The following is a 15600-nucleotide window of genomic DNA, read 5'->3' as shown; positions in this document are numbered from 1 at the left end:
CATTGTTGCATATAGTGCGTTTGCGTCAAAATCCTCTTAAATCTCTCCAGCGACCTTGTTAAATTAGGAATTTCTTTCTGCATGAGGCTAAATGCTGCCTGTAAGCAGGCCTAGGCTCTGAAAGTCACATATGTCACATACGGATGTGGTATCCTAGGTCTCACTATTAGTAGATAAAGCCCTTAACAGCTGGCAAGCTGTTTACTTAAACTGGATCGTCTTACCTCATCGATGGCCACTCAGCCACTTCAATCTGCAGAAATAAGGTTCCTACAGGATCCGTCTGTTGACGTAACAGCATCTACACTTTGGGACTCCCCGCCCCTTGATATTAGGCAGATGGCTCACTGTACGTAAAGTTGACATGTCTTTTAATATGAAGCTTTTTTAGAGCACACATTTTAAACTGCTGGTCCTATTTGTATTTTGATATTTTTAGGTCAACTTGTTCTTAACGTCTGACCTTCATCGGTAATTTTAATGTGCATTTGATGTAAAGCGCTTACAAGTTTTCACAGGCATATAAAATACCGTATTTCTCGCTCTATAAAATGCACCAGACCACAAGAAGCACCTAGTTTTTGGAGGAACAAAACAAGAAAAAAAATATTCTGAATCTCAGAAGCCAGAACAGCAAGAGGGATCGCTGTGCAGTGAAAGCAGCAATCCCTTTGGGATAGCTGCGCAACCTGTATTCGCTCCATAAGACACACACACATTTCCCCTTACTTTTTAGGAGGGGAAAAGGGAGTCTTATAGAGCAAAATATACGGTAAATGCTTTTCAGACAGCCTTATTGCAGCGACTTTCAAGGGTTGTTTATTGCAGCTTTACCCCTGTTTGTGCAACTGCCTGTGTTTTACCTCACCTCACTTCTCCACTTTCAGTTACTGCACAGATTGCCTCCTTTTTCCCCACTTCCTGAATGGCCCCCATCCCTTGATGCTGGGAACTCAATACTGGTAAAACTGTAGTTTGATTCTTAACATTGGCTATCAATAACATTTTGATGCTACTGAATATGTTTGCCACCCCCAAATACTTGCCAACAAAAAAAGATGAGAGACTCCAAAATATGTTGGGAGTCCTAGAAGATTCACAAGCAGTAACAGCTGCTATTATTAAGTCAGTTCTCATTAGGAATCCACTAATTAACCTTCTGAAAATAGAAACATTTCAGCGCAGTGGGGGGAATATGAGTCCCCAGTCATTCTAACAACAGAGAATTCCACTCCTGGGAACAAGACTGACTTCATTTTTTACAAACTCAAGCCATCCTTGACTGAGAAAACCAATCACTCAGGACTTTGAATTATTATTTTTTAAAGGGATAAATGTTCAGTGCATAACCTTTAAGCTTTGTGTATAGATATTTACATTAGTATAACTTTAAAAAGTCACTTGTAATAAGATGAAGAAGGTTTAAAATTGGATTATTAAGATTCTAAGGTTTTATGGACGTGCATGAACAAGTACTAAACAATGGAACCAAGAGGGGGAGTGGAGGGAAGTCAAGCAAAACTATGGTTCAAAAATTTGTTTATAATGTTTGCATTTTCTTTTTCTTTATGTATTGTTGTGATTTATTGATTGATTGATTGATTGATTGATTGATTGTTGTTTTTGGAAAATTAATAAAATGTTATGAGAGAGAGAGAGAGAGAGAGAGAGAGAGAGAGAGAGAGAGAGAGAGAGAGAGAGAACCAATCACTCAGGTCTGCAAGACTGAGCCGAAGCCCAAACACAGTAGAGCAGGTCACACCATTGTGTGACAAACAGATGCAGTGGCAAAAGAGTCCCCTGGCAGAGCCATTCCACCTGGGAAGACCTCCTGCCCAAGTTGCTAAAGTTATGGGTGGGATATAGATGGCCGAGGGGACGGCAACCCTTAGGTCCAACCCACAAATTGTCCGATCCGTGGCTATACCCCCATAACCAGTGAAACTCGACAGCAGCCTCCACAGGTAGCACAAATCCTTTCCCTCCCATGGCAGCAAAATTTTTAGAGGAGGGAAAGAATTTGTGCTCCCTGAATCAGGTAACTCAGCATCAAATCACAGCACATTGCCGCTGAGATATACAGACACTGGGAGACCAAAATTGCCAAAAACTTCAAATAAAAAAAAGTGAGTGAATGTGGTGATTTTTATTATTGAGGTAATTTTTATTATTGTCTCATTTGTTACCTTAGAAAAAAGAATCAGAATGAGCTTGAATGTAGGAACACATAGCATGATTTGCTACGAAAACTACAAAGCAACTTCCAGGAGGAACGCCGATCTTGAAGGAGTTGTGCATGATTATTAATCAGATTGTCCTTCTACCTGTGTTAGAAACCAGGGTGGAAAAGCTATTTGTCACATGGCTCCTGGTGGGTGGAGAAGGAGAAGGGGAGGCAGGTAATTCACCCCCCTCCTATCTAGGAGCAAGGAACTGAAAGGGAGCTGAAAACACAGAGCAAAGGTAGAGAGAGCTAGAGGGATAAGTGAAAGTGGGTCGACTGAAAAATCAGTTAAAGGTAAAGGGACCCCTGACCATTAGGTCCAGTCATGACCGACTCTGGGGTTGCAGCGCTCATCTCCCTTTATTGGCCAAGGGAGCCGGCGTACAGCTTCCGGGTCATGTGGCCAGCATGACTAAGCCGCTTCTGCCGAACCAGAGCAGCTCACGGAAATGCTGTTTACCTTCCCGCCGGAGTGGTACCTATTTATCTACTTGCACTTTGACGTGCTTTTGAACTGCTAGGTTGGCAGGAGCAGGGACTGAGCAATGGGAGCTCACCCCGTCACTGGGATTCGAACTGCCAACCTTCTGATCGGCAAGCCCTAAGCTCTGTGGTTTAACCCACAGCACCACCCACGTCCCGAAAAATCAGTTGCTACAGCTTTAAAATCAGTTGCTACAGCTTTTGTAAACCCAGGGGAGGGTGGGAACAGCCCAGGACAGGAGGAGTTTGCTCTGTCTCCTGCAAAGTTGGCAATTCAGATAAGCATCCACTTAAACACATGAAAGAGCTTTGCAGTCTGTTTGTTTACTTATGCAAACAGCTCCAGGATGGAGCCTCTTTGGCATTTCAAAAGGCTTCAGGGGCTTCAGTAGCAAAGGGGAATGCCAAAAGTTCAAGAGTGGAGGTTTTCAGTCGCAAACCTTGCAACAGTAAATCTGCACTTGGTCTCAAGGGGGCACTCCTGAGTGGGAAAAGGAGCCTGGCTAGTTTTGAACTTCCTTCTCCCACACACCTGTTGGTACCCAAACGCAACATCTTTCTCTGTTTTGTGCTGAACAAATAGTGAGAATTATTCATCCAGAGATTCTTTTTTGAGGATTCGCAGGCCAATCTCACTAATCCATCCCAGAATTTCTCCAAGTACTGATAATTGGATGAAAACTCTTTTTGAACTCAAATCACCAACAACTCAAGTAGTGGCTTTGGGGCACTGCCCGCAGTTCAGAAGGTGATCCTGAATTGACGCCTTGGTTTTCCTTAAGGCTTCAAATTGCACACCAAATGTTCTATCACAGATAATAGCATATCCACAAGAGGCCTTGCAATTTTTGTCTCTTTAGGGCAAGGAAACTGGCAGTCATAATTAAAATTCTGTTAAGCATCTTTCCGTAGATGGATGTTCATGACAGATCCAGAAAGTTATTGATGATGCAACATTAGTCAGCCTCCAGAACATTGCCTCTGACCAGCTGATTCATCTTAGTTCTTGGCAATTTCCACATCTTCCACTGCCTGCAATATCATTTCCACTGTAAACACTCAAAAGGAAACATCAATCATTCACAATGCAAAAATATCTTCTGAAAGAAGAATTTCTGTTTCTATAGACTACATAGATATTTAGCCACAAGCAAACCATACAGTGGTTTTCTCCCTTTCTGAGATGTCCTGACTGCATATCCAGAAAATGATTGCAGAGAAAATCATTGGCCTAATAGACATCGCTCCCAGCATTATTCCATAAATTCCAGCCTCTGTCTTCTCTCCAGAGAAGGAAGTTGATTCTTTCCTTTTTTTTATAATAATGTTTTTATTTGCTTTTTTCCAAGGTCAAATACATCGTCAGTTATTCAACAAAGGCAGTTTTACAGAAAGAAAAGAAAAAAGGTTATAAGCAAAAAAGAAATCGTACTTTGCAAAACAATTTTTCATGATCTACTGGACTTCCCCACATCTTCCATCCCCTGCATCTTTTTCAATAAAATAAAGTTACAGCAAATTAATACCTTGTTTCCTGTGTTTTTGTACTTTCCTCAATTGTATATTAGGTTTAGGGGAAATATTATTAGTTCACAATTCCAACAGTCCTCAATATAGAAACTTTACCCTAGACTTTAGTCATTTCACAATCAGAACTTAAATTCCAGCAATATCAAAAATTTAGAATCTGAAGCTTGTTGTCTAAAAACTTAACAAATTCTCAACATTCACATAACTTATAATGTTTTTGTAAATAGTCCTTAAATTTTTTCCAGTCCTCTTCCACTGCCTCTTCTCCCAGGTCTCGGATTCTGCCAGTCATTTCGGCCAGTTCCATATAGTCCATCAGCTGCGTATGCCACTCTTCCAGCGTGGGTAGCTCCTGTACCTTCCAATATTTAGCTAAAAGAATTCTTGCTGCTGTAGTTGCATATAAAAAGAAAGTTCTATCCTTCTTTGTCACTCTCTGGCCCACAATGCCCAGGAGGAAGGCCTCTGGTTTCTTAGTAAAGGTATACTTAAATACCTTTTTCAACTCGTTATAAACCATTTCCCAGAATACCTTCACCTTCGGGCATGTCCACCAGAGGTGAAAGAACGTTCCTTCAGCTTCCTTACACTTCCAACACCTTTTATCAGACAAATGATAAATCTTTGCAAGTTTGACTGGGGTCATGTACCACCTATATATCATTTTCATAATGTTTTCTTTCAAGGCACTACATGCCGTGAATTTCATATCGGTGTTCCATAACCTGGAAGTTGATTCTTTCCTAACCTGGAACAAGGAGACTCCTTTCTGGCTAGAGCCCAGAAGAGTCTCAAGATGACATGGAAGAATAAGTATTTCTCTCTCTCATCACGTACAAGTGCATAGAAGTGCCACAGAGAGCAAGGCTGGCCGAAAAACACCTCTTTTCCTGGCAAGAGAGACTTAAGTAATGCTGGTGAGATTTCTATGCACTCCCTGCCACACACACAAAACGTTCTTCTGGTGTTTATGAAGGAACCTCCCAGAGTATTTCTGAATGACCTGAAAGCAGCCAAAAAAGAAAGTGTGTAGACAGACCTGGAAGCAATCCTACTCCTGCAACTCCATCTTTAATAGGCAATGATGGTGGTCAGCAGGATCTCTGAGGTTGGCTGGACCATATGGAGGCTCCATGTGCATCTTCCCAGGTGGGGCTCAGACCCCCATCTTCTGCTTCCCAGCACATCATCCACACTCACTGACCCACGAGGCAGTTTGTAGCATTACCTCCTGTGAGCTTACAACTTTATGCTACGTGCAATTTTATTAGCAGCATCCTTTGTATGAGATGGATGGGACGTGGGTGGCGCTGTGGGTTAAACCACAGAGCCTAGGACTTGCTGATCAGAAGGTCGGCGGTTCGAATCCCCGCGACGGGGTGAGCTCCCGTTGCTCGGTCCCAGCTCCTGCCAGCCTAGCAGTTTGAAAGCACGTCAAGTGCAAGTAGATAAATAGGTACCACTCTGGCAGGAAGGTAAACGGCTTTTCCATGTGCTGCTCTGGTTTGCCAGAAGCGGCTTAGTCATGCTGGCCACATGACCCGGAAGCTGTACGCCGGCTCCATCGGCCAGTAAAGTGAGATGAGCGCCGCAACCCCAGAGTCGGTCACGACTTTACCTTTACCTGTATGGGATCCTTGCTCCGCTTCACCCACCATGGAGCCCACTCTTAGTGAGGAAGACCTACAACAAGTGCAGCTGTTGCAACTTCCAGGAAGGTGAAGAAGGGCTCTCTGCATCATTGCCCTCCGCAGCGTTTCCCTTATGCTTCTGTAAGTCTCCTCTGGAGGAGAGATGTGGGAGCCAGCTGCAAGTAATCTAGCCTGGAGAGAAGGCCCCTCCTGCTCTGAGCTGTGTCTCAGCCCCACTCCTAGGGGGCCTGCAAGTGTCAGAAGGTCTGAACCAGCAGCCAGCTGTCCTCGTCTTCTTTCTTGTAGCTTTGCACTTATGTATTTAAGTCTATTTTTCCCCCAAATTTTTTTTATTGGTTTTCACAAAATTATAAACAAACACATAAAACAAACAAACATAATTCATAACCTTATTAAAAAATTATACTTATTAACATTGTTAAGTGACTTCCTCGCTTCCCCTTGGTTGAATTTCATTGCATGTCCTTTTAACGGTTTCCAAATCACAGTTCTTATGAAATTTAACTTAAACATTAACATCCTTAGATCTTTTCCTTTTGAAATCAAACATATTAATTCATCACTTAACTTAAGTAAAATCCTAAGCCAATTAAGTATCTACAAGCTATTTCCAATTAATTTAACATAGCATATATAACTAAATAATCATTAAATTTAATCCAGTCTTCCTGATACTCCTCCTCCTTCTGGTCGCGGACTCTTCTGGTTAGGTCAGCTAGCTCCGAAAAATCCATCATCTTCATCTGCCATTCTTCCACCGTTGGTAATTCTTGCATTTTCCACTTTTTGGCTAGTAAAATTCGAGCAGCAGTTGTAGCATACAAAAATAATTTAACATCTTTCTTGGTATGTATTCAAGTCTAGATTATTTCTTTTGCAATACAGTATTGATTTATTTGATGATGCTTCATAAACGGTTGACTTTTGTCTTATTTGAATTTATCGATTGATGGTATATTTTGTAAACTGCTTTCTATCCCAAACTCCCCACTGCAATGTTTTGTCATTTGAAAAGTGGGCATGACTTTATTTACACCTTATAGTGGAAAGGTGAAAAAACAGGAAACTAATTTTATTTATTTAATTTTTTGGTGCTATGGCACATCACTGAAGGAAGAGCTATGGAATCCTTTCTCATTCAAAATGTTCACACCCCCAGTAGTTTTGCAAGCACTTCTCCGTAAATGTGTATTTGCAAACTTTCACTTAGCCTGTTGCTAGAGGTGAGAGGGAAAACATAACTAGCCGCATTCCTTATCCTCTTTCAGTTCACCTTACATCAAAACAGGTTTGGGTATAAATGATAGAAATATGCGAGCTTACTGCAGTTTTGGATAGAAAAACCAAGTACCGTACTTACTCAACCTGAATCTGCTTGCAATGAATAACTCCCACTGAAGACAATGACACTTAAGAATTTTCCATTTGTTTCAGGATTGCTGATTTACCAGTTCTAAAAATATATATATATACCATGAACATAGCAAATTGTGGGGTTTCTCAGCCTGCTTTATTCTACTTCCTTCCTGTTCCCTGGCTGGTAACCTTTGCCAGGCCTATGAAGAATAGCAGTTATCTCTGTTTTGAAAATTGGAATGGAAAAAAAAAAATCTATGGTAAATTTTAAATCGGGTACAGTGGTATCTCAGGTTAAGTACTTAACCTGAAACTGTTCTTAACCTGAAGCACCACTTTATTTAATGGGGCCTCCTGCTGCTGCTGCACCGCCGGAGCCCGATTTCTGTTCTCATCCTGAAGCAAAGTTCTTAACCCGAGGTACTATTTCTGGGTTAACGGAGTCTGTAACCTGAAGCGTCTGTAACCCGAGGTACCACTGTATTGGAGAATAGTGTAAATGTTTTACATACTCTGACTTCTCCTTAGTTTTTCTAAGACTACTGGCAAAGGGGGAAACTATAAATTTTATAAGTAAAACAAATGGTGCTGTTTGTACCATAATCCTAATATATTGGCCAAAATGCCAGTGTGCTTATGAGCTTCTGCGTCCAAGCACCATGGAACTTTTTCATTATTTGAAAAAGAGACCCCTAAAGTTCCCTTAATTTCAGACATTGTTTGATCTGAGGACTCAGGAATGTTGCTGAAGTTAAGCAGGTCTGGGCCTGGTTAGCAACTGGATGGGAGACCACTTTGGAAGCCCACTTTGAATTCTACGGTGGAAGAAAGGCAGAATAAAAGTGCAGGGAATAAATAAAATTAATCCATTTGTGGCTCACAAGCCCCCCAACTCCAAGACTATGCCGTAGAAGAAGACGAAGAAGAGGAGGAGTTTGGATTTGATATCCCACTTTATCACTACCTGAAGGAGTCTCAAAGCGGCTCACAAACTCCTTTTCCTTCCTCCTCCACAACAAACACTCTGTGAGGTGAGTGGGGCTGAGAGACTTCAAAGAAGTGTGACTGGCCCAAGGTCGCCCAGCAGCTGCATGTGGAGGAGCAGAGACGCGAACCCAGTTCACTAGATTACGAGTCCATCGCTCCTAACCACTACACCACACTGGACTAATAGCTGTGGAGTTATGTGGAAGTAAAAGGTGCTTCACGCATCATGTTGGGAGCAGATGCCCTGCTGTTGCAATGATGTTTCTGGTAATAAAGAGATAACCTGCCAAGAGAGCTAGGCATCCCTTAACAGGCATATTGGGGAACAGCAGCCAATCAGCTTCCTCGATTCTTTAAGGAAGTACATCATCTGCCTTCCATTTAGCCAATATGCATTTATTGCGTGAAAAAGACGCTCCAATGCCAGCGTAGCTCTAAGCAAAGACTGCTGCGTAAAATGCCCATCAGTCTCGTGCCACGGAAGTTAGTGGGGCTTCTTTCCACATTACACGTTTGAGGATAAGCTGTTTATTGCAACATCTGTGCATCAAAATAAGTGCAACCCTTTATTAAGGTCACTATCAGATCCTCGGGGGATGCGGGTGGCGCTGTGGGTTAAACCACAGAGCCTAGGACTTGCCGATCAGAAGGTTGGCGGTTCAAATCCCCGCAACGAGGTGAGTTCCTGTTGCTCGGTCCCTGCTCCTGCCAACCTAGCAGTTCGAAAGCACGTCAAAGTGCAAGTAGATAAATAGGTACTGCTCCGGCGGGAAGGTAAACGGTGTTTCCGTGCACTGCTCTGGTTCGCCAGAAGCGGCTTAGTCATGCTGGCCACATGACCTGGATGCTGTACGCCGGCTACGTCGGCCAATAAAGTGAGATGAGCGCCGCAACCCCAGAGTCGGTCACGACTGGACCTAATGGTCAGGGGTCCCTTTACCTTTACCTTATCAGATCCTGCATTTCCATGCATTGTAAAGATGGCTGGACTATCATTCACTTTGCATTCAGAAGGTTGACAGCTGCATGTTAGGCAAAAATTCAATGAGCGCTGCATTTGAATGTATGGATGTGCAGTGTAATGCAAAGAGCTGCACCCGTTATATTCCTGCCTGCTCTGCAGCAGTTAAAAGACACAAGAGGAAGCCTGCCAAGGGAGGGGAGAGATGATTTGCAACCCTCTGTCATATGAGAGCAGCCACTTGGAGCCATGACTGAACTCTGGTTGTTCATGGGAGCTGAGTGCTTTAAATAATGGAGATTGGAATCATCCATAAGTGACACTTCCAAATATTACTTCTGGATACACTCAGACTGCTCAAAGCAAAGCAGAGCAATCCTATACATATCTACTCCTAAGTAAATCCCACTGAATTCAGTGCAACTTCTTCCCAGTAAAGTGAGCGTTGGAGCTTTAAGAGTCTCGTTCGAAGGCTGCAATCCTACAGGCACTTACTCAACAATGGGACTTACTTTCGAGTAGACATGGTTAGAATCCCCATATCTGGGCCATGCCTTGATTAGGACCAACCGAGGGGCAGGGGTCCCTTTGGTTCCGTCCCCCCAAAAGTAACTTCAAAGCAATCCATTCCAATCTCTTGAGGCCCCTCTCGAATTCCTCACGCACGCACGTGCACACGGGCATAAACACGAATTTATTCCCCCGTCTGTTTGGCCACCCAGGGCTCGGTCGGTGCAGGGTGAGCCTCTTCCCCTCCGGGTGGTGAGTTCGAGTCCCATGTGGAGCAAAAAGTTCCCGTATTGCAAGTCGTTGGACTAGATGAACCAAGAGGTCCCCTCCAAGCCTAGGATTCCTGGGGCCTTTGTCACACCTTTTCAAAACACCTGCCTGTGGAGAGGGTTCCTAATTTGAGAGAGAGAAGACACAGGACGAAACTGTATCACACTGAAATGTGGGACAATCCTGCATCACCCAGGCCTTTCCGCGCGTGGATCTCCTCCCGCTCCTCCGCCACCCCCGCCAGGCAAGGCGCAACTTACTGCGCGGAGGTGCGAGGCGCGCGCAGCTCCTCTGCGCGCAGGCGGCGGCGCGGGCGCCCAAGAGCCTCCCTTGCGCGCCTGCTCGCTCCTCCGCAGCTGGGCGGCGCGCGCGGGATCGCGGCTGCGCGCGTCGGGCGCGCGCCCGGCGCAGCTGCGGCGCCAGGTTGGGCGCATCAGGAAATCAGGGCAGCGGCGGCGCTGGCGATTGGAGGCGCGGGCAGGAGCCCCGCAGACGCCGCCCAGCCAGGCGCCCGCACGCGGCCGCGGAGGCAGCGCGGCGCCTCTATAAGAGCGCCCGGAGACGCGCAGCCCGCCCTCCCCGCCTGCTCGCCCCGTCAACCTCGCCCGCGCCGCCGGACGCGGGTGCGCGCAAGCCAGGGGGCCTCCCGGAGACGCGCCTCGTCCGTCCTTGCGCCGCCTGCCTGGTCCGGGAGTCTGCCGGCTCCGCTTTCCAAAAGGGAGCCGCGCGGGTGGAAAGAAGGACGGACTCGGTCGTCGCCGCCACCGCTGCTGCTTCTTGCCCGTCCGCCGCTCCCGCGCCTGCTTGGGCTCCGCGGAGCTGCGCGAGGAGGCGCTGCACGATGGGCGCGCTGCCCGGCTGGGCTCTTGTCTGGCTGCCTCTGCTGCTGGCCTCGGCTCGCCTGCCCGCGGCGCGCGGTGAGTAGTCGGCAGCGAGACGGGGCGCGGGGCCTTTTCCACGCGGGTGCGGGGAAGCGCCGTGGGCGGAGGAGCCGGAGGAGGCACCGCGCGCCGGGAAGAGGCTTGGGGGTCCCCGTGGGTGAGGAAGGGCTGCGTCTGGGTGGGCGCTCCCTCCTCCCGGGGGTCTCCGGGTGGAATAAGGTCCCCCCCTCGGAAAAGCAGCCCGAGAAACGCAGCCCGACGCGCCGGAGCAGCCACAGCCGCGGGCTGCTTCTGGGCACCCGAGGGGGGACGTCGCTTCGCGGGGGGCGTCGAGGGAAGCCCTGGCGAGGGATGGACGGGATCCCCTTTCCGTGCCACGGCCAAAGAAGCCGGCAGGCCTCGGGAGGAGGGGGGCAGGCAAAGCCTCTTTGTTTCCAGGGCTGCTGCTGCCGCCTCCACTCCGCCGGTGAAGAGATCACCTGGGATCTTTCCCCCATTTCGCCCTGGGAGGAGATTTCCATGGCAGAGAGAGAGAGCAGCTGATTTCTCTCTTGCTGCTCCCCTGTTGCTTGCAGGGTCCATCCCAGGCGCGTTTTACCCATTTCAAGACCCCGCTTTCAGATTCTCTGTAAGGCTCTCCAAACTCCATAGTCCAACTAATTGCTCTGGCTGCCTTTATGGATCAGGTGAACTGTTTGGGGGTCCGGAGCTCCGTCCGTAAGATACCGGAATGGGACTCGAATGAAACAGGGGGACTTGGGGGGGAGTGAAGCTTCTTGGAGTGCCGCCTTTGCTCGTGGCCTGTGAACAAACCCCCGTGTTTTCTGCGCAATTTGGGCTGAGATTTGGGTCTCCTCTGGTGGCAACTGCTCTCTGCTCTTTAAGCAGTGGCTCTGCAAAGGTTTATAAGTAACACCTGGGACAGAAGCGTTTGTTTGAGTAGTTAAACTATGAACCAGCCGCTCCCTAAAATGACACTTTTTTCAAAATTTGCTTTGCTAACCTGAAGTGTGTGTGGCTTGAAGATAAACGGGGAGCAACTGGAGAGTTAAATGAGACTTTGAGTAACAGCTTCGAGAAGAGCCACACCAGACAACTCCAATGAAGGCCGTTGGTGTTAAAGGGAAATCTGCAATTGAAAGTACTTGATGCTGATGGCTATCCTCTTTAAGTAGGCCAGAATAGCCTATAACTGGCCCTTCTAGGCCAGAAAGGTGCAGCAGTGAATTCAAACTGCAAGGAAGGAGATTCTGACTAAGTACTGTATTAGGAAGTGTTCTGACCATAAGAGCTGTTTGGCAGTGGAACAAACTCCCTTTGGAGATGGTGGACTTTCTAAGCAGAGGTTGGATGTCTGTCTGTCAGGGATGCTTTGAGATTCCTGCATCGCAGGGGGGTGGATTTGATGACCCTCAGGATCCCTTCCCACACCATTATTTGTATATTTGTATACGGCCCTAAACCCTCAGTTCTACAGTTCTAAGTATTGCCATACTTTTACAGACATCTGAAGGTAGCCCAGTTTGGAGAAGTTTTTAATGGTTGATGTTTAATTGTGTTTTTAATATTTTGGTGGTAGCTTCCCAGAGTGGCTGGAGAAACCAAGTCAGATGGACAGCACATTAATAATAACAATTAATTTTGCTGTAGGGCTGAGCAGGGCACCAGCAAACAAAATCTGCCACGACCCCAAACCTAAATTCTGAATTTCTGCTAATGAAAACTGTAGTTGAGAGGAGTTTGCCTGAACTTTATGGCTGCTACTGTTGCAGTTGGCCATATTTGCTACAGTATTTTAACTGTCTCTTCCTTACTTTTTTTCATTTGCTTGGTCTTTGCCTCTTAATCCCATAAAGGTGGGAGTCTAATAGTTGTCGCAAAGACTCAAAAAGTGACTGGATACCTGAATTCTTCAGAAGTACTTTGTGTAGTGTTAAAATGTGTGCTGTAAACTCTAAAGTTGGTATAATAAGGACCTTCTTCTCCTAAGGATCTCCTTGCAGCTGGTCCTCCTAAAGGGGCATGGCTAAGACTTTCTTGGCTTAAGGATAACTTTGTTACGACCAGTCAACCCTCTTGGGGGCTACACTCTTGAGAACACCTATAGATGCACAGCCCTGTTTTACTAATTCAGGGTGAAGCCTTGGAGAGAAAGCTATGGCTGGGGAGGGTTGTCTGGGCAGGGAGGGGGCTGGTGGGCAGTGGCGTAGCATGGGGGTGCAGGGGGGCTGGCCGCACCGGGCGCAACATCTGGGGGGGGTGCGCTCCACAGGTTAGGGGGCGCAAATTACTTGCCTTGCCCCGGGTGCTGACAACCCATGCTACGCCACTGCTGGTGGGGCAGGGATACCAGCCATTCAGATACCGCATCACTGGCACTTTGGGCATGTGCCAACTTTTAGAAGAGGTCCTCCCTTGGGAATATAAATATAGTCCCTGAAACTTTATTTTATATATTTTTGTTTCATAAAACGTAGGTGCTCCTCGATTGTGCAAAGAACAAACCAACCTCAAAACAATTAATTTGAGATTCTAATTCACGAGGCCTTAAATGTGTTGGCTCTGCATCAAACTGGGTGACCGGCTACTGCATTCTCCAATCAGGTCGTGAATGCTTGTCACTTCTGTGTAGTTCAATTTACCATTGGCCTACTACCAGGCTGAGGGACGTGGGTGGCGCTGTGGGTTAAACCACAGAGCCTAGGGCTTGCCGATCAGAAGGTCGGCGGTTTGAATCCCCGCGACGGGGGGAGCTCCCGTTGCTCGGTCCCAGCTCCTGCCAACCTAGCAGTTCGAAGCACGTCAAAGTGCAAGTAGATAAATAGGTACCGCTCCGGCGGGAAGGTAAACAGTGTTTCCGTGCACTGCTCTGGTTCACCAGAAGCAGCTTAGTCATGCTGACCACATGACCCAGAAACTGTACGCCAGCTCTCTCAGCCAATAAAGTGAGATGAGCGCCGCAACCCCAGAGTCGGTCATGACTGGACCTAATGGTCAGGGGTCCCTTTACTACCAGGCTAGTTCACCAACCATCCAAATAGGAAGCTGGAACTTGCATTGGTGGTGGTAATGTCTTTAAAAGTTCGTCATGCCCGAGGCTGTCCTAAAACCTAAGGATTTATAGCTGGGACCCTGCACATATCACCCGTTTCCCAAGTCTTCACTTCTAGGTATCTAATCAGGAAATGCCACTTCCAGCCAGAAGTTTATTTCTGAGCACTGACGTTACATTATACTGGTGAGCTCTGCTAAGAGGAGTTGACTTGGATCACCACTTGCTGTTTTAGTGAGGACTAAAATAAATGCTCTCTACTAACCTTCAGGTGGCAAAAGTAAACATGGAAATGATGCAACAAATTAAGAAGAGTCTTGCATCATGCTGCACTTCCTTGGCCTTTACAATGCCTGGATCATGTTTCACTCTGCTTCTAGACAGATGAGCCTGACTAGAGCCTGCGCAGAAGAGAATTTATTCTTGTCCTTCAGATCGGCTTGGGAGTACGTGCTGGGAGGAGGAGCACAATTCCTCGCTTCTGGAAGTAATAAGTTCAAAAACTGGAATACGGTACTAGATAAGTCAGCTATTCTGATTCCTTTGCATGCCAGGCAGCACTTTCCTTACTGCAGTTATACTTGCAAAAGGAAGCTATTCCAGTTTGTGGAAAGTGAGACCTGCTGATGTGTTGTTATAGTAATAATAATGCTGCAATATTTACACACCACCCATCTGGCTAGGTTGTGCCAGCCACTCGGGGCAGCTTCCAACATATATAAAAAATATAATAAAACATTAAAACTTCCCTATACAGGATTGCCTTCACATGTCTTATTTATCTCTTTGATGGGAGGGCAAGTGCCACTGCCGAGAAGGCCCTCTGCCTGGTTTCCTGTAACTTCACTTCTTGCAGTGAGGGAACCACCAGAAGACCCTCAGCGCTGGACCTGTGTGTCTGGGTTGAGTGATGGGGTGGAGAAGCTCCTTCAGGTATGCTGGGCCAAGGCCATTTAGGGCTTTAAAGGCCAGCACCAACACTTTGAATTGTGCTCAGAAACGTACTGGGAGCCAGGGAAGATCCTTTAGAACCGGTGTCATATGGTCTCGGCGGCCGCTCCCAGTCTAGCTGCCACATTCTGGATTAGTTGTAGTTTCCGGGTCGCCAGCCCCACGTAGAGTGCATGGCAGTAGTCCAAGTGGGAGATAACTAGAGCATGCACCACTCTGGCGAGACAGTCTGTGTGCAGGAAGGGTCTCAGCCTGCATACCAGATGGAGCTGGTAGACAGCTGCCCTGGACATAGTGTTGACCTGTGCCTCCATGGTCAGCTGTGAGTCCAAAAAGACTCCCAGGCTGCACACCTGGTCCTTTGGGGGCACGGTTACCCCATTCAGGACCAGGGAGTCCCCCACACCAACCTGCTTATAGTTTATAAGCTTCTAGATTGTATGTGAGGATGGTTGTAACATATGCTCTGCATGTGGAAGGTTGCCATTTTATCCCAGGCACGTCAGGTGGTGCTAGGAAACACTGAAATCCTGGAGAGATGCTGGTCTTGGCTAGAAGGACCAATAGTCTGAAAGCACAGCAGCTTTCTGTGCTTCTGTGTATGGCTGGTTAGCCTTGAGTAGTGGTTTCATGTGCTAGATGTCACCTTAACATCAAATAATGGAGTTTGGGTCAATAACAGGCAGCTATGCCATTGTGCCATGCCTGAGCCTCTGCTACCAATCATAGTTTCAGTACTGCAT

General features: G+C 46.8%; 1 protein-coding gene across 2 annotated transcripts in view; it reads left to right on the top strand.

The window, feature by feature from the left end:
- The first annotated feature begins 10482 nt into the window (after positions 1-10482).
- The window catches only part of VLDLR (very low density lipoprotein receptor), a 29077-nt gene continuing 23959 nt past the window's right edge, over positions 10483-15600 (top strand). The window contains exon 1 of one of the 2 annotated variants that reach the window (XM_081893999.1): positions 10483-10890. In XM_081893999.1, coding sequence (XP_081750125.1) covers positions 10815-10890 — 76 coding nt within the window. In that variant the 5' untranslated portion in view covers positions 10483-10814. The remainder of the gene's footprint in view (positions 10891-15600) is intronic. The other variant, XM_081893998.1, reaches the window with a different exon arrangement.

This window comes from Podarcis melisellensis (assembly GCF_964234715.1).
Source record: "Podarcis melisellensis genome assembly, chromosome: 17".
NCBI lineage: Eukaryota > Metazoa > Chordata > Lepidosauria > Squamata > Lacertidae > Podarcis > Podarcis melisellensis.
The sequence above is the reverse complement of the archived record's forward strand: the minus strand, read 5'-3'. Positions and strand labels throughout refer to the sequence as shown.